The sequence below is a fragment of the Jaculus jaculus genome, chromosome 6 (assembly GCF_020740685.1).
Source record: "Jaculus jaculus isolate mJacJac1 chromosome 6, mJacJac1.mat.Y.cur, whole genome shotgun sequence".
NCBI lineage: Eukaryota > Metazoa > Chordata > Mammalia > Rodentia > Dipodidae > Jaculus > Jaculus jaculus.
The window spans coordinates 31,508,789-31,533,468 of record NC_059107.1 but is presented as its reverse complement, the minus strand read 5'-3'; the positions used below and the strand labels follow the sequence as shown (position 1 = coordinate 31,533,468).

Here is a 24,680-nt window from a genome sequence, read left to right as displayed (position 1 = left end):
GAGGCTACTCTCAGACTACATAGTCAATTCCAAGTCAGCCTGGACTAGAGTGAGACCCTACCTCAAAAAAAATTTTAAGAAAACACACCCAGCCTGTGCCTCAGTTTCCTCATTTTTAATTGAATGGGCATCACCTAAATCATAGATTGTGCAGGAATAAAACAAAGAAAGAGCTGGGGATGGTGGCTCATGCCTTTAATGCAAGCACTCAGGAGGCAGAGATAGGAGGATTGCCATGAGTTCAAGGCCACCCTGAGACTACATAGTGAATTCCAGGTCAACCTGTGCTACAGTGAGGTCCTATCTCAAAAAAAAATTTTTTTAAAACCCGAAATAAATAAATAATAAATAAAATAAAAACATAGAGAGACTTTAAATGTGTCTGAATAGCTCTGCACTACACTCTGTTGATATGGCCCTTGCTGCTTGGTGTTGGGAGTGTGAGATGACTTTACAGCCAGCTTAGAAGGTGATTTTCCTTAGCTCCACCACACAAAATGGTAGTGTTAAAGGTTCCTGCACACGGGCACTGCACTACCCATTTCACATAAGTCCTCTCACGATTTTCACATTCCCCCTAGCAGCCTCTGCCATTAGACATGGAAAACCAAAGCCTGGAGAGGACAGATACAGCCGTGGCACAGCCGAGGAGGTTGAAGCCAGGATCTGAAGCCAGACTTAAGTGTCCTTTCTGGACATTTGATCTAGGCTCCCTCACCATTTTTACTGTAGGCCTCGAAGCGGGGATCGGTGGTGTGATCATATGCCCGCACAACCAGTGTGACCAGATCACAGGCCTCACGGTCAATGGCATCACTCTGATTGATGTACACGGAGCCGTTGGCTGCCACGGAGAACCAGCCATGGCACAGGCTGCCCACATCCACGCCAGCCTTGGTACAGATGACGTTCACTAGCTGTATCTCCACGTCAGCCTCGGTATCCACGTCGTAGGCCACCACCTCAGCCACTTGGCCATGCTGTGAGCCATTCTCAAACACATGGATACCCTGGAGTGAGGCTTCATCCAGGGTGGGTGGCACGTCGTTCACATCCAGTACGGTCACGTTAACTTCTGCCGTGGCCTCATGCCCCTGGGGGCCTGGGTTCTCTGCACTCACTGTCAGCTCGAGGAACTGCTGTTCTTCGTAGTCCAGGCTCACATCCGGGAACAGCCAGAGCTGACCCTGTGCCCTCCCAGACCCCAGCACAGAGCCTCGGAGTACAAAGTTGTTGGCGCCAGTCCCGCTCAGACTGAAGCTAATGCGGTTGTTGGTCTCCGTCTGATCTGCATCCCAGGCCTCCACCGTGCCCACCAGCACGCCTGTGGACAAGAGACACAGCTTGAAGGGACCCCTGTGCAGGGGTCAGGTCCTGAGCACTCCAGGCCAGCCCTGTGATAGAGCTGTTAGCATAGCTCTTATTGGTGTCGTGCCCCCTTCCGTCAATGCCACCTTGTCAAATGTGCATAGCCAGGCCCTGCCCAAGATGCCTTGGATGCATGCTCTGCCTGCCAACCCCACTGCTCAGCTCTGAGGCTCAGTGCTAGTGCCCTGTCCAATCAGAGGGTACGTACCTGGTTCCCTCTCCTTCACAAAGAATTGGTAGACAGACTGGTTGAAGATGGGAATGTTGTCGTTGATGTCCTACAGAGAAAGGCAGGTCTGAGTACCAGAGATCCTTGTAGCTCCAAGGGCTCACTGTCCCCAGAGCCAGTAATTCCCCTGTCACAGACACAACCTTACACTCTCCATCCCTCGGACAGCACTGCCTGCTCCCCAATGGGGAAAGAGCCTTGCTAGAAGACCAGGAAACACCACCTCCTGTCTGGCCTCAGCCCACTAGTCTAGTCCTTGCTTTCCAGGGGGGCTGTGTCTTCAGCTGGCTCAGTGTCACATCTCATATTTCAGACCCTATGACCAGCTCAGTGCTGATGAACCTGAGGTGACCCGTCCTTCTGTCCCCACTTTCTCTCATCAGCCTTGTCCCACTCCTTCCTCTCCCCATTCCTTTGCTCTCCTCCCTCTCCTTTCTTCTCTTCCTTTTTGGGGTGGGGAGGGGGTCTCATTATCTAAATCTAATCTGGTCACTCAAGCAATCCCTCTGAGTGGCCAACACGCCTGGCTGAGGTGACTTCTCAGACATGGCGTCACGGGCCCTATGCGTGAGGCTATTGACTTCTCCTGGTTGTTGTACCTGTTTCCGAATGGAATTAGTATCTCTATGGAATTAGTATCTCTAAGTCCATTCACACACTACTTCCTCCTCCTCCTCCTCCTCTTACCCCTCCCCCTCCTCCTCCTCCTCCTTTTTTTGTGGCACATCTCTCCTGTCTTTTGTTTTTGGGGATTTGCTATTTTTTTTTTCAATGTGGGATCTCACTTCAGCCCACACTGACCTAGAACTCATTCTGTAGTGCAAGGCTGGCCTCAAACTCACAGTGGTTCTCCTACCTCTGCCTCCTTGTGCTGGGATTAAAGACGTTTGACAACATGCCTAGCTCAGAATATGCCACATCTCAATCCAGTGACATAGAAGGCTGCTGTCATAGCTTGATTCATTTGTCCCCCATAAACTTCTGTGTTCTGAATGCTAGGTACCCCGCTGATGGCAATTTGGAAATTGGAGTCTCCTGGAGGGGATGTACGGTTGGGGGCGGGCTTATGGGTGTTACAGCCAGCTTCCCCTTGCCAGTGTTTGGCTCACTGTCCTGCTGCTCTTGTCCACCTGCTGTGGTAGAGGTGATGTCCACCCTCTGTTCATCCATGTTTCCCCTGCTATCATGGAGACTCCCCCTTGAGCCTGTAAGCCAGAATAAACCCTTTCCTCCCATAAACTGCTTTTTGTTTTATTTTGTTTTGTTTTGGTGGTAAGGTCTCTCTCTAGCCCAGGCTGACCTGGAATTCACTATGGAGTCTCAGAGTGGCCTCGAACTCATGGCGATCCTCCTACCTCTGCCTCCCGAGTGCTGGGATTAAAGGCGTGCGCCAACATGCCTGGCAGAAGCTGCTTTTGATCAGGTGCTTTGTGCCAGGCATGAAAAGGTAACTGCACAACTTCTCTGTGCAGTGGTACTTGCTGCGCACTGCACGGACCTGAGGGGTTATGCGCATCGTGGTTGCTGTAGGGGTAGATATTCATGACAGCCTTTTCTCACAGGAAGGTGACAGGCAGGCTGGTGGCAGCCTTAGAGCCACACCGATGAGATTCAGATTTCCATTATGGAACCCTCTCTAGCTTTCTTTTTTCTTTTCTTTCTTCCTCCTCTTCCTTCTTAGTTTATTTCCTTTTATTTTTCTAGGTAGGGTGTTGTTCTAGCCCAGGCTGACCTGGAATTCATTATATAATCTCAGGGCGACCTTGAACTCACAGTGATCCTCCTGCCTCTGCCTCCCAGGTACTAGGATTAAAGGACGTGCTCCACCACACCTGGCTCTATGTCCTTCTATTTTAAACTTTCACCCATGTTTTTGTTATTGTTGTTTTGGTTTTTCGAGGTAAGGTCTCACTGTAGCCCAGGCAAACCTGTAATTCACTATGTGGTCTCAGGGTGTCCTCAAACTCACAGTGATCCTCCTACCTCTGCCTCCCACGTGCCGGGATTAAAGACGTACACCACCACGCCCAGCAGAGAGAGAGAGGGCATGGGCACCCCAGGGCCTCCCACCACTGCAAATGAACCCCAGATGTAGCATTCTTTGTGCATCTGGCTTTACGCAGGTACTGGGAAATCGAACTCAGGTCACTAGGCTTTGCAGGCAAGTGCTTTAACCGCTGAGCCATCTCTCCAGCCCCTAAAGTTTCATACATTTATATTATATGTTAAATATGTTCCCTTTCAGAGCCATCTGCTATGTAGCCCCTGCTGGCCTCAAACTTTCAACCGCCCTTGCCTTAGCCTCCCAAGTGCTGGGATTAGAAGTGTGCACCACCACGCCTGGTCCCAACTCCTCTCATGAAATGGCTGTCACCGTACCTACCTTGCAGGGCCTGATGTGTGGCAGACATAATTGGTGTCACATTTCATCTGCCCTTGACTGTTCTATGGTAGTGGGCGACATGAGGGTTCCAGGAAGGGCTTTGGTGACAGAGCTAATCACTCTGAGTGCCTTCTCTAGGTAAGACTTTTTGGAACATGCCCATTCATTCTTTCATTCATTCACACTGTCTTTGCCTTCATCTTACTGACTTAAGGGCCAAGAAGCTCGAGGGACCGGCCAGGGCCCACCTAGCTGGTGACTCCAACCCACTGCGCTGCACCAGGCAGAAATCTGTGGCACGTGTCAGAGGTAGAGGGCTGGTGTCTGCATGGGAATGCCCCCCCCCACCCCGAGAAGCTGGCCCATACCTCGACGTTGATAGTCACATTGACATTGGTGCTGAGGGAAGGCACGCCACAGTCAGCCACATGCACAGTCAGCACGATGCGGCCCCCCAGGGCAGGGTCTATGGCCTCTCGGTCCAGGGGTCCCGAGTTCGTGAGAAGCCCTGTGATGGGGTCCAGGGAAAAGTTGTGGCTGTAGGGTCCCGGCAGCAGGGTGAAGAGCAGGCGGCTGTTGTCGGTTCCAGGCTCATCGGCATCATCAGCCTGTGCACACGAGATGACATCATCGCGGGCGTCAGGTCTCCAGGTGCTTCTCAGGCCCAGCAGCCTTGCCCGCCCTCCAGCACTAGTCTGGGGTGGACTGGTGATGGACCGGGGCCAATAGGAGACCAGCAATGGCTCTGGCCTCCAAGCTCCTGGCTGAGAAGCACAGCACAGCTCACGCAACCATCTCAAGGTTCCCTGCAGGCCAAGCTCTGGCAAGAGAGCCACGCCCCTACTTCCCACAAGGAGCTGCTGTACTCAACATTTTGTTGTTGTTGTTTCAGGGTTTTTTTGTTTGTTTGCTTGTTTGCTTTTGTTTTGTTTTTCAAGGTAGGATTTCACTCTAGCCCAGGCTGACCTGGAATTCACTATGTAGTCTCAAGCTGGCCTTGAACTCAGGGCGATTCTACTTCTGCCTCCCTAGTGCTGGGATTAATGCCATGTGCCACCATGTCCAGCCTTTTAAAAATATATATAATATATATATATATATTAAATATGTATAATATATATATATTAAACTTATTTATTTTTATTTATTTGAGAGAGTGAAAGAGGCAGACAGAGAGAAAGAGAGAGAGCGAGAAAGAATGGGCATGTCATGGCCTCTAGCCACTGCAAACAAATTCTTGTGCATCATTTTAAAAACTGTAAAATAAGGGCTGGAGAGATGGCTTAGCGGTTAAGCGCCTGCCTGTGATGCCTAAGGACCCCGGTTCGAGGCTCGGTTCCCCAGGTCCCATGTTAGCCAAATGCACAAGGGGGCACACGTGTCTGGAGTTCGTTTGCAAAGGCTGGAAGCTCTGGCGCGCCCATTCTCTCTCTCTCCCTCTCTCTGTCTTTCTCTCTGTGTCTGTTGCTGTCAAATAAATAAATAAATAAATAAAAATTTTAAGAAAAACTGTAAAATAAGGCTAAAGAGATGATTTAGCAGTTCAGGCACTCGCCTGAGAAGCCTAAGGACTCAGGTTCGATTCCCTAGCGCCCACATAAACCAGATGCACAAGGAAGCACATGCCTCTGGAGTTTAGTTGCAGCAGCTGGAGGCCCTGGTGTGCCCATTCTCTCTCTCTCTCTTTCAAATAAATAAATAAAAATAATTTTTTTAATAAACTGAGCTAGACATGGTGGTGTATGCCTTTAATCCTAGCACTCAGGAGGCAGGGGTAGGATTGTCATGAGTTTGAGGCATGCACCACCACTCCTGGCTCCAAAAATCATTTTTAAAAACCTGTAAAATAGGGCTGGGAGGGAGATGGCTCAGTCTATAAAGTGTTTGTCATGCAAGCATGAGGAGTACAGATCTGTGCTACAACTTCAGCCACATCAAAAGGCTGAAGAAGGACGGGAGAGACGGCTTAGCAGTTAAGGCACTTGCCTGTGATGCCTAAGGACCCATGTTCAACTCTCCAGATCCCATGTAAGCCAGATGCACAAGGTTGCACATTCGCACAAGGTGGCTCACACATCTGGAGTTTGATTTCAGGGGCTGGAGGCCCTGGTATGCCAATTCTCTCCCTCTCTCTCTTTCATAAACAAATAAATAAAAGCTACAGAGGGCCTAAAAGATGGCTGAGCAGTTGGAGGCACTTGCTTACAGGGCCTTGCTGCCCAGGTTTAGATGCACAGGGTGGGGCATGCATCTGGAGTTCATTTGCAATGGCAACCCAGGGTGCCCATTCTCCCCCCCCCATAAACAAATAAATAAAATATGTTTTTTAAAGCTGGAGGGGAAGCCTTTAATCCCAGCACTTGTGAAGCAGAGGTAGGGAGATCACCATGAGCTTAAGGCCACCCTGAGACTACCAAATGACTTCCAGGTCAGCTTGGGCTAGAGTGATACCCTACCTTGAAAAAATAAAAAAGCTGAAGGGGGCCTGGAGAGATGGTGTAGTGGTTAAGACACTTGCCAGGTTCGATTCCCCAGTTCTCATGTAAACCAGATGCACAAGGTGGTACATGCATCTGAAGTTTGTTTGCAATGGTTAGAGGCCCTAAGGCATCCATTCTCTCTATATATATCTGCTTCTTTCTCTCTCTCTAATAAATAAATTTAATTCCATTTAAAAAAAAAAAAAGCTAGATAGCTGACATGCATTTGTAATCCCGGAACTGGTAAAGCAAAGGGATTCCTGGAGCTTGCTGGCTAGCTAGTTTAGTCTACTTGGCATGTTCTAAGCCAATGAGAGATTTCGTATCAAATAGAGGTAGATGGCAACTGAGGAACAACACCTGAGGTTGTCCCCTATCTTCCACATGCATACTTACACACGTGACATGCACACACGTGTGCACACATACATATATACACACAATAAATTTGTTTCTTTTTTATATTTATTTATTTGAGGTAGAGTATCTAGCTCAGGATGGCCTGGAATTCACTCTGTAGTCTCAGGGTGGCCTCAAACTCACGATGATCCTCCTAACCTCTGCCTCCCAAGTGCTGGGATTAAAGGCATGCACCACCATGCCTGACTCAATTAATTGTTTATGTTTATTTTTATTTTTATTTTGTGGCAAGCCCAACAAACTGGCCTTTTTTTGTGAGAGAGAGAGAGGAAGAGAGAGAGAAAAAGAGAGAGAGAGAATTGGCATTCCAGCCACTGAAATCAAACTCCAGACACGTGTGCCACTTTGTGCACATGTGCAACCTTGCATGCTTGCATCACCTTGTGTGTCTGGCTTACATGGGACCTAGAATGTCAAATATGAGTCCTTAGGCTTCACAGGCAAGCGCCTTAACTGCTAAGCTATCTCTCCAGCTTTCAATAAAAATTTAAATGTAATACAATTTGAAGTCCAAAAATTCTACTTTCAGCTGGGCATGATGCACGCCTTTAATCAGCACTTGGGAGGCAGAGATAGGAGGATCGTTGTGAGTTCAAGGCCACCCTGAGACTACATAGTGAAGTCCAGGTCAGCCTGGGCTACAGTGAGACCCTACCTCAAAAAAAAAAAAAATCTACTTTCCCAGGATAACTACTTAAAGGCTATATTTTTATTTATTTATTATATTTGTTGTGTTTTATTTTCAAGGTAGGGTCTTACTCTAGCACAGGCTGACCTGGAACTCACTCTGTAGTCCCAGGCTGGTCTTGAACTCACAGTGATCCTCCTACCTCTGTCTCCTCAGTGCTGGGATTAAAGTCGTGTGCTACCACACCCAGCTAAATGCTATCTTTGTTCCAATATTTTTATTTTTATTTATTTTTTGAGAGAGAGAATGAGTGTGCCAGGGCCCCTAGCTGCTGCAAACAAACTACAGATGCATGTGCCACCTTCTTCATCTGGCTTATGTGGGTCCTGGGGAATCGAACCTGGATCCTTTAGTTTTGCAGGCAAGCACCTTAACTGCTAAGACATACTTCCAGCCCCTAAATGCTATTTTTTAATACATTTTATTTATTTGAGAGAGAGAGAGAGAGACAATGGGCGGGCCAGGGCCTCCAGGCACTGCAAAACAATCTCCAGACGCATGTGCACCCTTCTGCATCTGGCTTACGTGGGTCCTGAAGAATTGAACCAGGATCCTTTGGCTTTACAAGCAAAGGCCTTAACTGCTAAGGCATCTCTCCAGCCCCCTAAATGCTATTTTTAAAAAATATATTTTATTTATTTATTTCCAAGGAGAGAAGGAGAATGGGCACCCTGGGTTTTCCAGATGTTGCAAACCAACTCCAGATGCAAATACTACTTTGTGCATCTGGCTTTTATGTGGGTACTGGGGAATCAAACCCAGGTTGTTAGGCTTTGCAGGCACGTACCTTAACATCTTAGTGATCTAATTCTCCTGTGTGTGTGTGTGTGTGTGTGTGTGTGTGTGTGTGTGTGTGTTCACATCTGTGCTTCTGCCTTGCCAGGGCCCTAAACACGTGTTGGTTTGCACTGGGGTAAGCCAAGGCACAGAATGCCCATTCTTCCGTGCCACTGGCCTTTTGCAGCTGCTGTCCCCTACCCTGGGGCCTTCTGCCTCATAGCCAATCTACACTTCTGCAGCTCTCTACCTTGCTACCTTTTTTTTAAAAAAATATTTTATTTATTTATTTATTTGAGAGCGACAGACACAGAGAGAAAGACAGAGGTAGAGAGAGAGAATGGGTGCGCCAGGGCTTCCAGCCTCTGCAAACGAACTCCAGACGCGTGCGCCCCCTTGTGCATCTGGCTAACGTGGGACCTGGGGAACCAAGCCTCGAACCGGGGTCCTTAGGCTTCACAGGCGAGCGCTTAACCGCTAAGCCATCTCTCCAGCCCTCTACCTCGCTACTTTTGACAGCACAGGTGACACTGTGCTGGTTAGTCCCCAGGGACGAGGATCACAGTGGATTTGCTTTGGGGGCTGCAGAAGGCCTGGTGCAAAGTAGGGGTCTTGGAGCTGGCTTACTTTGTCATGGGACCGATTCTTTCCCACTCCTCCCTGTTCGTCCTCACCCACACGGCCTTTGTTTCAGTTCTGTCGGGGCATCGTTTATTCAACTCACTCTTTCATGTGTGTGTGTGTGTTTGTACATGTGGGGGTGGAGAGCATGCCAGAGCCTCTTTCCACTGCAAATGGAACACCAGACACTTGCACTGCTTTCTGTGTCTGGCTTTATGTGGGTGGCTGGGGAGTTGGACCCTTGACTGGCAGGTTTTACAAACAAGCGTCTTGTAACCTCTGAGCCATCTCCCCAGCCCCATAAGTGGGTTTTGTTTGAATGTTTGTTTTTAATATTTACTTATTTAAGAGGGAGAGAGAGGGAGAAAGAGGCAGATACAGAGAAAGAGAGAGAACGGGCCACACAAGGGCCTCTAGTCATTGCACACGAACTCTAGACGCCTGCGTCACCTTGGACATCTGGCTTATGGGGTTACTGGGGAAGGCTTTGTAGGCAAGTGCCTTAACCACTAAGCAATCTCTCCAGCCCCTGTTGTTGTTGAGGTAGGGTTTTACTCTAGCCCAGTCTGACTTGTTCCAGGCTGGCCTCAAACTCACAGTGATCCTCCTACCTCTACCTCCTTGAGCACATGCACCACCACACCCAGCCCATGCGTGGGATTTTTTTCATTTTATTTTGTTTTGGTTTGGCTTGTTTTTTTTTTTAATTTTTTATTGTTATTTATTTATTTATTAGATACAGAGGGAGAGAGAGAATGGGCACACCAGGGCCTCTAGACACTGCAAACTAACTCTAAATGCATGTACCACGATGTGCATCTGGATAACGTGGGACCTGGAGAATTGAACCTGGATCCTTAGGCTTCATAGGCAAGCGCCTTAACCACTAAACCATCTCTGCAGCCTGGTTTGATTTTTTTGAGGTAAGGTCTTGCTCTAGGCCAGGCTGACCTGAAATTTACTATGTAGTCTCAGGGTGGCTCGAACTCAGGTCGATATTTCTGCCTTCTGAGTGCTGGGATTAAAGGAGTACACCACCATGCTTGGCCAAATGGAGCTTACTTTTTATGTAAGCCATTTCAAATCTTTTTTTTTTTTTTGAAATTAGTCATGAATATGTAGATAAAAAGGCAACTTATGGAGCTGGGCATGGGGGCACACATCTTTAATCCCAGCCAGGAGGCAGTGGCAGGAGGATAGCTGTGAGTTCAAGGCCACCCTGAGACTATATACCAGCAGTCAGGGATAGACTAAGACACTGCCTCAAAAATCCAAAAAAGTAAAAATAAATAAATAAAATTTATGGGGCTGGAAAGATGGCTCAGTGGCTAAAGGTGCTTGTTTGCAAACCCTTTTGGCCTGGGTTTGATTTCCCAGCACCTATATAAAGTCAGATGCAAAGTGACACATACATCTGGAGTTCATTTACAGTGACAAGAGACCCTGGCACATCCATACACTCATGCTCTCTCTCTCTCTCTCCTCACAAAATAATAATAATAATAATAATAATAATAATAATAATAATGGGCTGGAGAGATGGCTTTGCAGTTAAGTGCTTGCCTGTGAAGCCTAAGGACCCCGGTTCGAGGCTCGGTTCCCCAGGACCCACATTAGCCAGATGCACAAGGGGGGGCGCATGCATCTGGAGTTCGTTTGCAGTGGCTGGAGGCCCTGGTGCACCCATTCTCTCTCTCTCTCTCTGTCTCTCTCTCTCTTTCTCTCTCTTTCTCTGCCTCTTTCTCTCTGTCTGTTTCTCTCAAATAAATAAAAATTAAAAAAATTAAAATAATAATAATAATAAATCAATTTGATTTTGAAGGTTTTCTTCCGTTCTTCACTGACTGTAAGTGCTGTTTTCTGAAGACAGAGTAACTTTCTCAGGGCCGGCCACACAACAGAGCTCAGACTTCACCCCGGGGACATCATGGGCCCCCTTTCCTGCCTTCCTTATCAGACCCGGAGCAGCTCCTACCTGGATGATCACCGAGACATTCTCTATCTCCTCCTGCACAAAGATATTGTAGGAGCCAGAGACAACGGGTGGGTTGTCATTAATGTCCAACAGGGTGATCTGCAATGTGGTGGTACTGGACTGGTTTCCCCCATCTGTGGCCTGCATTGTGAGGTAGTAGACAGCCTGCTTCTCCCGGTCCAACAGTGTGCCATTTTTCACTGTCACTGTCCCTGTGTCCGGGTCCACTTCAAACAGGTCATCTCTGCTCATGGTGGCCAGATTTAACAAACAAAATGACAGATTAGGCATTTACAGTTGAATCTCAGATCAACAATGACGTAGCTGGGGGCTGGAGAGATGGTTCAGCTGTTAAGGCACTTGTCTGCAAAGCCTAACAACCCAGGTATGATTCCCCAGTACCCCCGTAAGCCACATGAACAAAGCAGTGCGTGCATCTGGAGCTTGTCTGCAGTGGCTGGAGGCTCTGGTGTGCCCACTTGCATTCTCGTGCTCATTCTCTCTCACTCTGTACTTGTAAATAAAAATAATAATAAAAATGACATAGTTTAGTGCAACTCATGTAACAGTTCCAACATACTTGTGGCTACACCTTGGGCGTGGCGTTAGTGTGTCCCCTCAGGTTTTGTGTCTTGGAAACCTTATCCACAGTGTGTGATCATTTAGGGGGTGGCTAGCCCTTGGGCCTGTCACCCTCTAAATGATCGCACACTGTGAACAAGGTTATTCAGGACCAAGTCATACCAGCATGCTACACTGGTGCTGATGGAGGATGCTCACTTTCAATCTCACCACTCTGCCTCCTCTAGCCACCATGAAACTGCCTCCTCAGCACCTGCCCTGAAGGGAGACCCATTAGCCAGCCTCTCCTGTAAGAACTCATCGCCCCTATTGTCAGCATGAAGATACTACAAAAGAGAAATTAACCTTTGCCTCTTATCATTAACAAAAGGCTAGAATGTTAGGCAGAGATGGACTCCCAAGATGGAGTCACCAAGGACAACAGAATGGTGACAGAGGCATAAGGATTGTCCACATTCCTCAAGAAACCACCCAGCCACTATCCCTTCCTTGCCTAACAATGCCCAGGTCATGGTTTCCTCTGCCCCCTTATCACCTGGTCACTGTTCTGGTCTCACACCTTAGCTATTTTAAATGGCTAAAGTAATGACCTCCCCGAAAGGAATTTTTTTTTTTTATTCAACTTAACAAAGGAGTTCTTTTTCCTTCCTCACCTTCCCTCAACTGAAAAAGCCCTTTAAAGCCCATTACCTGAAAACTCAGGTTGGCTGTGCTCCTCTCTTGTGAGTCAGCACGGACATCTCATGCTTTGCCTGAATAAAAGCTTTCATCTTTGCCAAAGAGATAGAGAGAGATGGGGCTAGTAGGAAGTTAATGCCACTCCTCTCCCTCTGGTTTCCTATCTTGTCCTGTGATCTCTCCCTCTCATACAGGGTCCCACCTTGTGATGCCACCCACCTTAAAGTCCTCACATGGCACACAGCTGATACCATCTGATGCCTTTGAGCCTCTATCTCTTCTTTTGTTTTTCAGGGTGGAAGTTTGGGTTTTTTTGGGCCCCCCTAGATAAGGTCTCACTTTAGCCTAGGCTAACCTGGAACTCACTCTGTAGTCCCAAGCTGGCCTTGAAGTCACAGCAATCTTCCTACCTCTGACTTCCAAATGCTGGGATTAAAGATATACACCACCATGCCTGGCTACAAACCTCTTCTTAAAAAAAATTTTTTTTTTTTATTTATCCAGGTGTGGTGACAAATGCCTTTAACCCCAGCCCTTGGGAGGCAGAGGTAGGAAGATCATGGTGAGTTCAAGGCCAGCCTGAGACCACATAGAGAATTCCAGGTCAGTTTGGACTAGAGTGAGACCTCACCTTGAAAAACCAAAAGAAACAAAAATTATTTACTTATTTGAGAGAGAGGGAAGACAGAGAATGGGCACACCAGGGCCTCTAGCCACTGCAAATGCAAACTTCAGATGCATGCGCCACCACATGCACCTGGCTCTTGTGGGCACTGGAGGATCAAACCTGGGTCTGTAGACTTCACAGGCAAGCACCTTAACTGCTAAGCCATCTCTCTAAGCCAAACCTCTTCCTTTATTAAGTATTGTGCCTCAAATACTTTGTTACAGTTAAGGAAAACTAATTACCTATTTTTTTTTTCAAAACGGACATAGAAATAAACACACCTTAGCCCCATGGCAAGGCAGGCACAGCTCCCTGCCCACTCTTCAGAGCTTACCCATTTCCTGGGAGCAGACTGTAGGTGATGTGGCCCCACAAGCCCGTGTCTGGGTCTGTAGCCTACGAGGCAGAGATGGGGGGTCACTAAGGAAGGGCTCCTACACACATGCATTCACACATGAACACCCCACACATCACGCTCCCACACGTATAAACGCTTGCTGGGGTCTGATGACCTCAGATGAGACAGGCAGGGTCCCAGTCCCAAATCTGCCCTTCTCTGCTTCTCCCTCCCAGCCTGGTGGAGCCATATACATGTCACTCACATGGATGCTATTGGTGACCACAAAGCCTGTCTCACTGTGCTCTGGCACACTGAGGAGATACAAGCTCTGGGAGAATGTGGGCCTGTGGTCATTAATGTCTCTAAGATAGATGGTCACTGTAGCAACAGAGAAATTCTTGCTGCCCAAGTCAGTGGCCACGACCTGAGGACAGAAGAGGCAGCAATGTAACAGTTTAGTTGACCTGTGGCCCTCTACCCCTCCAAACCCACGCCTCCACATGACTCTTACCTCCACCTGCATCACCGTCTTTATCTCATAGTCCACCATCTCTGAGTTTTTCACTAGCACGTGTACGTCCACAGAGCCCACTGCCCGCTCTGGGGACACGCTGAAGGCTTGGGCATCAGGGCCCTCCAGTGACAGTATGAAGGTACCATTTATGCCCTATAAAAATAGGGGGGGGCTGTATAGTAGAGACCCAACCCTACAAATCACCCACCTGCATCTCCACCAGTCTCTGCCCTTGTGCCCCTCCTGAAGTCCTGCCCAGTGGGACTCTGCAGAGGGACTTTAGAAAAGACAGGCAATGAACAGAGCACAGGGGACTGAGCTGGCTGCTTGTCCTTCCAAATGTGACCTTATCAGGGCATTGCCCCAGCTTTGGGGAGAGACAGAGGCTGGCCACACTCTCTCACTCCCATAAAGTATCCCTGGGTAAGGCATGGTGGTGCACGCTGTTAATCCTAGCACTTGTGAGGCAAAGGTAGGAGGATCACGGTGAGTTCGAGACCAGTCTGAGACTATATAGTGAATTCCAGGACAGCCTGGACTAGAGTGAGACCTTACCTCCAAAAACCAAAACAAGCAAACAAACATAAAGTATCCTCATCAAAAATTCTTACCAGGGGCTAGAGAGATGGCTTAGCAGTTAAGCGCTTGCCTGTGAAGCCTAAGGACCCCGGTTCGAGGCTCCATTCCCCAGGACCCTTGTTACCCAGATGCACAAGGGGGCACATGTGTCTGGAGTTCATTTGCAGTGGCTGGAGGCCCTGGTGCGCCCATTCTCTCTCTCGTTCTCTCTCTTTCTCTCCCTCCCTCTTACTCTCTCTGTCTGTCTGTCACTCTCAAATAAATAAATAAAAATAAAAAATATTCTTACCAGCCACCACTCACACCACCCTGCTCCCCAAAGCCACCCCTCAACACCAGCCACCAGCTCAGCACACCCACCAACCTAGTGCCGCCAGTGACGACCCCAACTCAACACCTTTCTAACTCCGCATCACCAAATGCCATCCGTGGTCCCCTACACATGTTACTTGCCACTCAATACCAACCTCCATGTAAGTTCCTTCCCAGTCAACTCAGAGCTCACGCTAAACACAACACCGTTCATCATCTTCCAGTACCCACTGCTTCCCCAAATCCCTGGCCACTCAGAGCCAATAGCACCAGAATTATAAACATCATTCCCTGGCACCCAACACCAACCTCCATGCCACACTGCCTCTGCTCAACATCACCCAGGATCGCCTCGTAAACAATGCTACCCGCCCACTCAACATAAACCACTCCACATTTCCAAACAGCAACTCTCCACAATTCAGTGATTGGCAGCATCTCCATCATCCATTACTCACTGAGCACAGCTCACCATCCTGCCACATGCTCTGGCATCATTGTCCACCTCTCCCCCAGCCACCACCCACTGCTTTCCCTTGCCCACACCCCTTCCCATGTGCCTGCCTGGTCTGGGTCGTAGGCCACCATGGTGAGATCACTGATGGGGATCCGGGCTGAGGCATGCTCATCCACGCTGCCCGTGAAGTTGATTTGAGCTTCCTGGGGACTGAAGGAGCAGGCTGGGAGGCTGCAGTTGTAGAACTCTGGCTTGTGGTCATTGACGTCGGTCACCCTTATGGTGATCCATATGCTTACCTTGGCCACTTGCCCAAAGATGTTGAAGTTCTGTTCAGTGGCCTGCGGTACAGAGCACAAGTCAGAGGGCAGAAAACAGGCCATAGAGACAGTGCCATCAAAGGTCAGAGGTCAGGGCTGGAAAGATGGTTCAGTGGTTAAGGCACTTGTCTGCAAAGCCTAACAACCTGGGTTCAATTTCCCAGTACCCATGTAAATCTAGATGCCCAGCGTGACACAAGGATCTGGAGTTCACAGCGGCTGGAGGCCCTGGGGCACCCATTTTCTCTCTCTCTCTCTCTGCCTCTCTTTTCTCAAATAAATAAATAAAAATAAAAAACAGAGGCTGGGCATGGTGGCACACGCCTTTAATCCAAGCACTCGGGAGGCAGAGGTAGGAGGATCACTGTGAGTTCAAGGCCATCCTGAGATTACATAGTGAATCCCAGGTCAGCCTGAGCTACAGTGAAACCCTGTCTCAAATAAATAAATAAATAAATAAAATATAAAACAAACAAACAAAGGTCAGAGGTTAGAGAACCAGAACCAGGGGAGCCCCACTCACCGTGACTTTTACATGCACCTCCTCGTTCTCCTCCAGCAGCTGCTCCCGGTCCACAGGGCCACTGACCCTGATCACCCCGTCATCATGCCCGATGTCGAACCACCCCGGCTTTGTGGAGTCTGACAGGGCGACACTTGACTCAGCTGTTCGCAGAGGTTTGGGCAGAACCCTACCCAGTTCTTATCTTACCCGCACCCCCCCCCGCCCACACACACTCAGAGACACCCTGATCCTCACTGGAGATGGTGTAGGTCACATTGTCATTGACACCTCTGTCCCTGTCCACAGCCTCCACCTTCAGCACCGACGTTCCCTGGGAGGAGACCCGGTCAGTACCTTTGACCCTTTGCTCTGTCTCTCTATCCCCAGCTCTCAGCCCCCCCCCCACCCCCCAGCACATACCAGGGCTGTGTTTTCAGCCACAGTGGCTGAGTAAAACTCCCTGACAAACTGAGGGTCGAGGTCCGGCTCATCAACCACAGAGATGGACAGGAAGACAGGTGTGGAGCACTGGATGGTGAACTCATTGTGCAACAATCCACCTTTGTCCTACAGGGAGACGGGACTCCTGTGAGCCAGGACTATGGCTCCATTGCCCCCAGCCACACCTGCTCCTCCACTCACACAGGCCTTCAGCTCCAGCTGGTAGAAGGCACTCTTATTATTGTAGCTGAGGCTGCCCTCCAGTATGATCGAGCCATTGTCCAGGATGCGGAAGAGATTCTCGTTTTCCACGGTGTCAGGGATGATCTACAACAGAGGGCGCTTGGGTCAGGTGCGCTTGGGTCAGGTTCGCTTGGGTCAGCGCTGCCCGGGAAAACCCTGCTCTGGGGAACACAGGTTCGAATCCTGGCTCTACTACTGGCCAGCCTCCCGTCTGTGTGATCTCTCCAAGCCTGTGTTTTTCCCTTTGGGAAGTGCTCTGGTATGGTTGCCTCAGTGAGTTGAGAGAAGGTCGCCGCGAGGTCCTAAGCACGCCCAGGAGATGGTGTGATTGCAAGAAAAGCTGTCATGCGAAATGGGCTCATGGGCTCTATGTATCTTTGGACAAGATTGGGGCCCTCTCAGCCTCTAGCTCTTCTGGGAAGCTAGGAGTGTTTTAACAAACAGGTCACTCACTAGCAGTCATCAGAGCCTGGACAGTGCCAGTACTTGTGAGAAAGAACTGGCCTGGTCTGAAGCAGGCACCCCCTTCCCCTTGGGCTACTGGGTATAGTAACGTTCCTATGGAAGTGGCGTGGGACGAGTCAGGGAACACTTGGGGACCACAGCCAGAGCCATGATTGTCTCGTAGCCATGAGGCACATTGAGTGTTATTTATTTATTTATTTATGGGGGGGCAGATAAAAGAGGGAGAGAGAAAATGAAGAAACAATGGACATGCCAGGGTCTCTAGCCACTGCAAATGAACCACTGTGCATCTGACTTTACATGGGTACCGAGGAATCAAACCTGGGTCCTTGGGCTTTGCAGGCAAGTACCTTAACCACTAAGCCATCTCTCCAGCCCCGCACGCACCTTTACGATGCTGTACACCACCACACCACCTGACCCGGTGTCAACGTCCGTCGCCAGCACAGAGAACACCACAGTGCCAACTGGCAGGAACTGTAAAGACAGACTTGTCACCTACAGACTCAAGTTCACCTCCTTTACTCCTGAACTTCGGATTCTTCAACTCCAGCCCAGTGTTGGGCCTTTGGAGGAAGCATCTGAGGCTGAGGCGGGACAGGGAACAAGATTCCCACTCTCCTCTCCCCACACAACTTCACCACCACCTGAGCTGGTTTATGGAGGCGCTTGTCAGGACTAGAGTAAAGAAATATTATCCTAGAGCCCAACCTCCCTGCTCAGAGATCCCTGGGGGTTCTCTACAGCCCAGAGCCCTATGTTTCTGCAGAGCCAAAAACAACAACAACAAAAAAAAAAAACATTTTATTAGGAGACACTGGGTAGCTTTGCGTCTGGTCCGCTGTCTGAACTCTCACAGCTTTGAAGTGGCAGCAGAGAGCAGCTTTGCACATCACGAGCCAGACTTCCTCGTTCTTCTCGAACAGTTCCCCATTCTACACCAATTAGGGCCTGCAGTATCTATGGTCATAAATCAGGCTGTTGACCTTTGACCGCTACACTCCAGTCTTTCTGGCCATCTGTCTTGCTGCCTTGAGGTAATTGCATCTGTTGTTCCTCCACCTGGAGCCTCCTTTCCCTGGTGCACCCCTTCGAAGGTTCCTGATGATAGTTTGAATCCTGGGGTCCAGCCATGCCTGAAAATAGCAGTATCTCCATTTTTTTTTTTTTTTTTTTTAGATAAACTAACTTCTACTTCTTTTACTCTACCATAAATGAAAGAATTTCAATCCAATCTGGCTGCCTGCTAAATGTTGCCATACCTATCGTTCATTGGGTTGCATTTCCCCAGATAGCTGCACATCCAAGGACAGAAACTTCCTCAACCTGGAGGCCCCACTGAAGGAGGCTTTGGGGTACCCTCCTCGTGCCCTGCACCATGAGGGCTAGCAGTTACCTCACTGATGGTGGTGGAGAAGTCCGTGTTCTTGAAAACAGGTGCATTGTCATTTCTGTCCTCCAAAATTACTGTTATTTCCTTGAGCGTCTGCAAGTTACAAAGCCCAGGTGAGCCCCCAAAGTGTGATTTTAAGATGCTGGAAAAGTCAGGTATGGAGGTGCATGCCTTTAATCCTAGCACTGGGGAGGCAGAGATAGGAGGATCACTGTGAGCTCCAGGTTAGCCTGAGACTACACAGTGAATTCCAGGTCTGCCTGGGCTAGAGTGAGACCCTACCTTGAAAAAAAAACCAAAAAGAAAGTAAAAAATTGATGCCATCAACTTCACTTCCAATTGGTTCAGAAAACACACATATATAGATATGTAGAGAGATATACATACATATTTATATATGAAAGAAGAAGAAGAAAAGAGAGAAAATATATCAGGAGTTCTGTGTACCTACAATTTTTCCAGCATCTTTTTTATCCCAAGGAAATTCACTCTGTAGTCTCAGGGTGGTCTCGGATGCATACCGATCCTCCCTCTGCCTCCCAAGTGCTGGGATTAAAGGCGTGTGCCACCACAGCCGGCTTTTTATTATTATTATTGTTTAAGAGAGACAGACAGAGACAGAGAGAAAATTGGCATGCCTCAGCCACTGAAATTGAACTCCAGATGCTTGAGCCAACTAATGGGCATGTACGACCTTACGCTTGCCTCACCTGTGTCTGGCTAATGTGGGATCTGAAGAGTAGAACATGGATCCTTAGGCTGTGCAAGAAAGTGCCTTAATCACTAAGCCATCTCTTCAGCCCCAATTTTTTTCTTAAAGGCATGTGCCACCATGCCTGATTAATTTTTTTTAATTTTATTTATTTATTGGAGAGCATCAGAGAGAGAAAGAGGCAGATAGAGAGAGAATGGGTGTGCCAGGGCCTCCAGCCACTGCAAACGATCTCCAGATGTGTGCACCCCCTTGTGCATCTGGCTATGTGGGTCCTGGGGAATCAAGCGTCGAACTGGGGTCCTTAGGCTTCAAAGGCAAGCTCTTAACCACTAAGCCATCTCTCCAGCCCCCAGCCCCAATTTTTAAATCTAAAATGTTCTTGCCGGGGAGGGGCTGGGAAGATTGCCCAGGAGTTAAAGGTATTTGCTCTCAAAGCCTGCTGGCCTACATTTAATTCCTCAGCCACACACTTAAAACAGGATGCAAGGGCTGGAGAGATGGCTTAGTGGTTAAGCGCTTGCCTGTGAAGCCTAAGGACCCCGGTTCGAGGCTCGGTTCCCCAGGACCCACGTTAGCCAGATGCACAACGGGGCGCACATGAGTCTGGAGATCGTTTGCAGTGGCTGGAAGCCCTGGCACACCCATTCTCTCTCTCTCCCTCTGTCTTTCTCTCTGTGTCTGTGGCTCTCAAATAAATAAATAAATAATGAACAAAAAAATTTAAAAAAAAAACAGATGCAAAATTGGCACAAGCATCTGCTGTTTGTTTGCAGTGGCAAGAGACCCTTGTGCACCCATACACACATACACATATATATGCAAGTAAATCATTTAAAAAAAATTTAATGTTCCTGTGGAATTACTCACTTGGGACCCCTCCTAATTAACGAGAGCTTTGCCTTCCTTCTTTCATTCTCTTAAGCACTGAATAAATTACTTACAAACTTGAAAAATAATAAATAAATGAATTTTTTTGCTCTGTATCAGGAGAAATGTGTTTTAGCTTTTCTGTCATAGGATAACTATAAACAACCTAAGTGCCCATCAGAAGGGACCAGCCAAAGTGCCATGGATGTTCCCTCTTACACAGACAGTTCAAGAACTGGGGCGGGGGGGGGGGGGGCTATGTCTCTTGCCATGTGCTTCTCTATGCCACTTTGTGACTCTGTCAACAAGAAGTCCATCACAAGATGCTGTCACTTGGCATTGGGGCAACATAAATATCTTTTAATGATTTTGGTTTGTTTTGTGTTTTTAAGACAAGATTCATGGGCTGTGGAGGTGTCAATGGTTAAGGCACTTGCCTGCAAAGCCTAACAACCAGGGTTCAATTCCCCAGTACCCACCCATGTAAAACCAGATGCATGAAGTGGCCCATGTTTCTGGAGTTTGTTTTCTAGAGTGGATAGAGGTACTGGCATGTCCGTTCTCTCTCTTTGCCTCTCTTCTCTCTCTGATTGCAAATAAATCAATAAGTAAATAAATATTTTTTTTAAAGACAGGACTCATAAAGCCTAGGCTAGCCTTAAACTCACTATATAACTTAGGACGGTTTTGAATTCCTGATTTTTGTGAGCCTACCCCCTCTCACCTGCTGGGATTATAGATATGTTCACCATGCCTGGATTTAATAAGAAGGGAGGGAGAAGAAGAGAGAGGAAAGGAAAAAGATAGGGAAGGAGGCAAATAGGTAGAAAAGCAGGGAGAGAAGAAGGGGAGGAGGGAAGAGGACAAAAAGGGTGGCTGGGCATGTCACCGCATTAAAGAAAGAAAGGTAAAGAAAAGGGATTTCCACACACACTCAGAAAGAGAGAGCCTGGGCTACAGAATGAGTTCCAGGTTGATCTGGGCTCAAAACAAACAAATAAAAGAAATATGAAGGGTTGGGGAGATGGCTCAGCAATTAAAGATGCTTGCTTGCTGTCAACCTGGGATCAATTCCCTAGTACCAGATGCACAAAGTGTTACATGTGTCTGGAGCACCCATTGTCTTCTCTGATTTCTCAGTCTGATAAATAAATAAATAAATAAAATATTTTTTTTAAAAAAAGATGGGCTGGAGGGATGGCTTAGCAGTTAAGGCATTTGCTCTGCAAAGCCAAAGGACCCAGGTTCGATTCCCCAGAACCCACATTAGCCAGATGCACAAGGGGGCGCACGCATCTGGAGTTCATTTGCAGTGGCTGGAGGCCCTGGTGTGCCCGCTGTCTCTCTCTCCCTCTTTCTCTGTCAAAGAAATAAAGAAAGAAGCTGAGCATGGTGGCACACGCCTTTAATCCCTGCACTTGGGAGGCATTGGTAGGAGGATCGCTGTGGGTTCAAAGCCAGAATAGGCCTACGTAGTGAATTCCAGATCAGCCTGGGCTAGAGTGAGACCCTACTTGGAAAAACCAATGTGGGGCTGAGGAAATGGCTTAGCAGTTAAGGCACTTGCCTGTGAAGCCTAAGGACCCCAGTTTGATTTCCCAGGACCCACGTAAGCCAGATGCACAAGGGGCGCATGCATCTGGAGTTTTGTTTGCAGTGGCTAGAGGCCCTAATGTGCCCATTCTCTGTTTCTCTCTATCTGCCTCTTCCTCTTTCTTAAATAAATAAATAAAAATGAAATATTAAAAAAGAAAAGAAAAACCAGCCGGGCGTGGTGGTGCACGCCTTTAATCCCACCACTCGGGAGGCAGAGGTAAGAGGATTGCCGTGAGTTCAAGGCCACCCTGAGACTCCATAGTGAATTCCAGGTCAGCCTGGGCTACAGTGAAACCCTACCTCGAAAAACCAAAAATAAAGAAAATAAAAACCAATATGTATATGACACTAGGGTAGGAGGTATCTGGTATTTGTTTTAAAATCATTATTTGAAGCCAAGCGTAGTGGCATATGCCTTTAATTCCAGCACTTGGGAAGCAGAGGTAGGAGGATCACTGTGACTTCAAGGCCACTCTGAGACCACATAGTGAATTTCAGGTCAGCCTGGGCTACCCCAAAAAACAAAACAAAACAAAACAAAAATCATTATTTATATTAATATAAACTAATATTAGAATTACATATGTATACATAATATATTAATATAGCTAAAATAATAAATATAAAATTCTTGGTCATATGACAATATGGACAAATAATTTTGTAGGAATATTAAATTTCTTATTAACTGGGGAACTCTCTGCTTGCCTGAGGTGAGCAATGTGGTTAGCAATGGATACTCAGGATCCTGCTCTTCCCACTCCTGAGTTACCCTCCCCTCCCCCTCTCCCAACTCACTGGAGCATTGTGATGGTCATCAGCAGAGACGGTAATCCTGATGTTGTTCTCTGTCTGTAGCAGAAAGAGAGAAGGGCTCTGCTCAGTGTGGGGCGACAGCTTGTGTAACTCCAGGATACTGACATCAAGGTCTACCCCTTCCCTCTTGCTCTCTCTAGACTCTTCCTACCCCGCTGCTCTTTACCTCGTAGTCCAGAGGGCTGGCCAGCTTCACTTCCCCAGTGCTTTGGTTAACAGAGAAGTAGTAAGCTCTGGGACCACTAATCCCGTAGGTCAGAGTATCATTATCAGGGTCTTCAGCCACCAACCAGAAGGCCTCATGACCTGGAAATAAATAGGGCTACCCCAGGGTCCTCAACAAGCTCTTTTATTTATTTTTATTTTTAAATATTTATTTGAGAGAGAGACAATGGCAGAGACAGAGAGAATAGGCACACCAGGGCCTCCAGCCGCTGCAAATGAACTCCAGATATATGTGCCACCTTGTGCATCTGGCTTACATGGGTCCTGGGGAGTTGAACCTGGGTCCTTTGGCTTATTCAGGCAAGTGCCTTAACTGCTCTCCAGGCCCACAATGAGTTCTTTCAGTGCTAGTCTGACTGAGCTGCACACAAGAGAGAACTGGAGACTTGGCTTCTAGATCTGAAATTTGGGTCCTCCTTGGCCCTGGTCCAGCCCTTGATGTGGTTTTTACTAGTAGCTACTTGGAGACCTTTGGGAAGCAGGCCCTGATTTCCACCAGAGTGGTTACTCCAAGTGTGTGGTAGGCAATGGTGGAGAAGGAACAGACGTGTTCCCTGAAAAGCCACAGACCTGTCCTCCTGGATTTCAGTGAGAGAATCTCTCTGTCAGAAAGATGCTCTCAGGTGTCAGTTCAATGACTGCCTTTTTTTGGTGGGAGGGAGAAGTGCCGTGATAATGACTATCACAATTAGAAGACACATTCTGATTAGGAAATGCGAAGATGCAAAAAGATGAGGCCATGACAGCACTGGAAATACACAGGTCAAGAGGAAGTCCTTGGCTGATGGACAATGGCCCTCCTCCTCCCACTTCCATGGAACCAACCAACCAGAGACTGACAATCAAAATACTGGGTGTGGAGTCAGGAGCGGACATGAAGGAGAGAGATGGGGGAAGAGTTAACTGAAACTAAGGACATTATGAAAAACCCATAGGTGGGGCTGGAGAGATGGCTCAGCAGTTCAAGGCATTTGTTTGCAAAGCCTGCTGATCAGGGTTTGAGTCCCCAGTACCAATGTTAAAACCAGATGCACCTGGAGTTCCTTTTCAGTGGCAGGAGACCCTGGTACTCTCATACTTGTCTCTCTCAAATAAATTTAAAAAGAAAGAAAGACAGACTCGGGCTGGAGAGATGGCTTAGCGGTTAAGCGCTTGCCTGTGAAGCCTAAGGACCCCGGTTCAAGGCTCCATTCCCCAGGACCCACGTTAGCCAGATGCACAAGAGGGCACACGCGTCTGGAGTTCGTTTGCAGTGGCTGGAAGCCCTGGCGCGCCCATTCTTTCTCTCTGTCTGTCTGTCTCTTTCTTTCTCTGTCTGTCGCTCTCAAATAAATAAATAAAAATGATAAACAAAATTTTTTTTAAAAAAAAACAAAGAAAGAAAGACTCATAGGGAAACCAACTTCTTCTTCATTATCTAATTTAAAAATATAATTATCTGGGTATGGAGGCATACGCTTTTAATCCCAGCACTTGGGAGGCAGAGGTAGGATGATCACCATAAGTTCAAGGCCAGCCTGAGACTACATAGTGAATTCCAGGTCAGCCTGGGCTAGAGTAAGGCTCTACCTTGGAAAACCAAAATAAATAAATAAAAATATGATTAGCCAGGAGTGGTGGCACACACCTTTAATCCCAGAATTTAGGAGGCAGAGGTAGGAGGATCGCCATGAGTTCAAGGCCAGCCTGAGACTACATAGTGAATTCCAGGTCAGCCTGGGCTAGAGTAAGGCTCTACCTTGGAAAACCAAAATAAATAAATAAAAATATGATTAGCCAGGAGTGGTGGCACACACCTTTAATCCCAGAATTTAGGAGGCAGAGGTAGGAGGATCGCCATGAGTTCGAGGCCAGCCTGAGACTACATAGTGAATTCCAGGTCAGCCTGGACTAAAGAGAGACCCTATCTCAGAAAAACCAAAAAAGAGAAAGAGATTGGGCAGAAACACCCTGTGAGGGTAGATAATGCTGCTCTCAGAGCCACAGTTAAAGGAAAAGCATAGTCCTCAGAGAAAGATGCCTCC

The 24,680-nt window shown here is 47.9% G+C and overlaps 1 protein-coding gene across 2 annotated transcripts in view; it reads right to left on the bottom strand.

Moving 5' to 3' along the window:
• The window catches only part of Cdhr2 (cadherin related family member 2), a 57,264-nt gene that overhangs the window by 15,669 nt on the left and 16,915 nt on the right, over positions 1-24,680 (bottom strand). For both annotated transcript variants that reach the window (XM_045153323.1, XM_045153324.1), the window contains exons 4-19: positions 22,598-22,737; positions 22,414-22,467; positions 18,441-18,530; positions 17,432-17,521; positions 16,538-16,663; positions 16,316-16,462; positions 16,151-16,226; positions 15,914-16,032; positions 15,178-15,411; positions 13,720-13,875; positions 13,471-13,632; positions 13,203-13,264; positions 10,942-11,185; positions 4,349-4,588; positions 1,577-1,646; positions 719-1,324 (exon numbers count right to left, since the gene is read on the bottom strand). In XM_045153323.1, the coding sequence (XP_045009258.1) occupies positions 719-1,324; positions 1,577-1,646; positions 4,349-4,588; positions 10,942-11,185; positions 13,203-13,264; positions 13,471-13,632; positions 13,720-13,875; positions 15,178-15,411; positions 15,914-16,032; positions 16,151-16,226; positions 16,316-16,462; positions 16,538-16,663; positions 17,432-17,521; positions 18,441-18,530; positions 22,414-22,467; positions 22,598-22,737 (2,616 nt within the window). The remainder of the gene's footprint in view (positions 1-718; positions 1,325-1,576; positions 1,647-4,348; positions 4,589-10,941; positions 11,186-13,202; positions 13,265-13,470; positions 13,633-13,719; positions 13,876-15,177; positions 15,412-15,913; positions 16,033-16,150; positions 16,227-16,315; positions 16,463-16,537; positions 16,664-17,431; positions 17,522-18,440; positions 18,531-22,413; positions 22,468-22,597; positions 22,738-24,680) is intronic.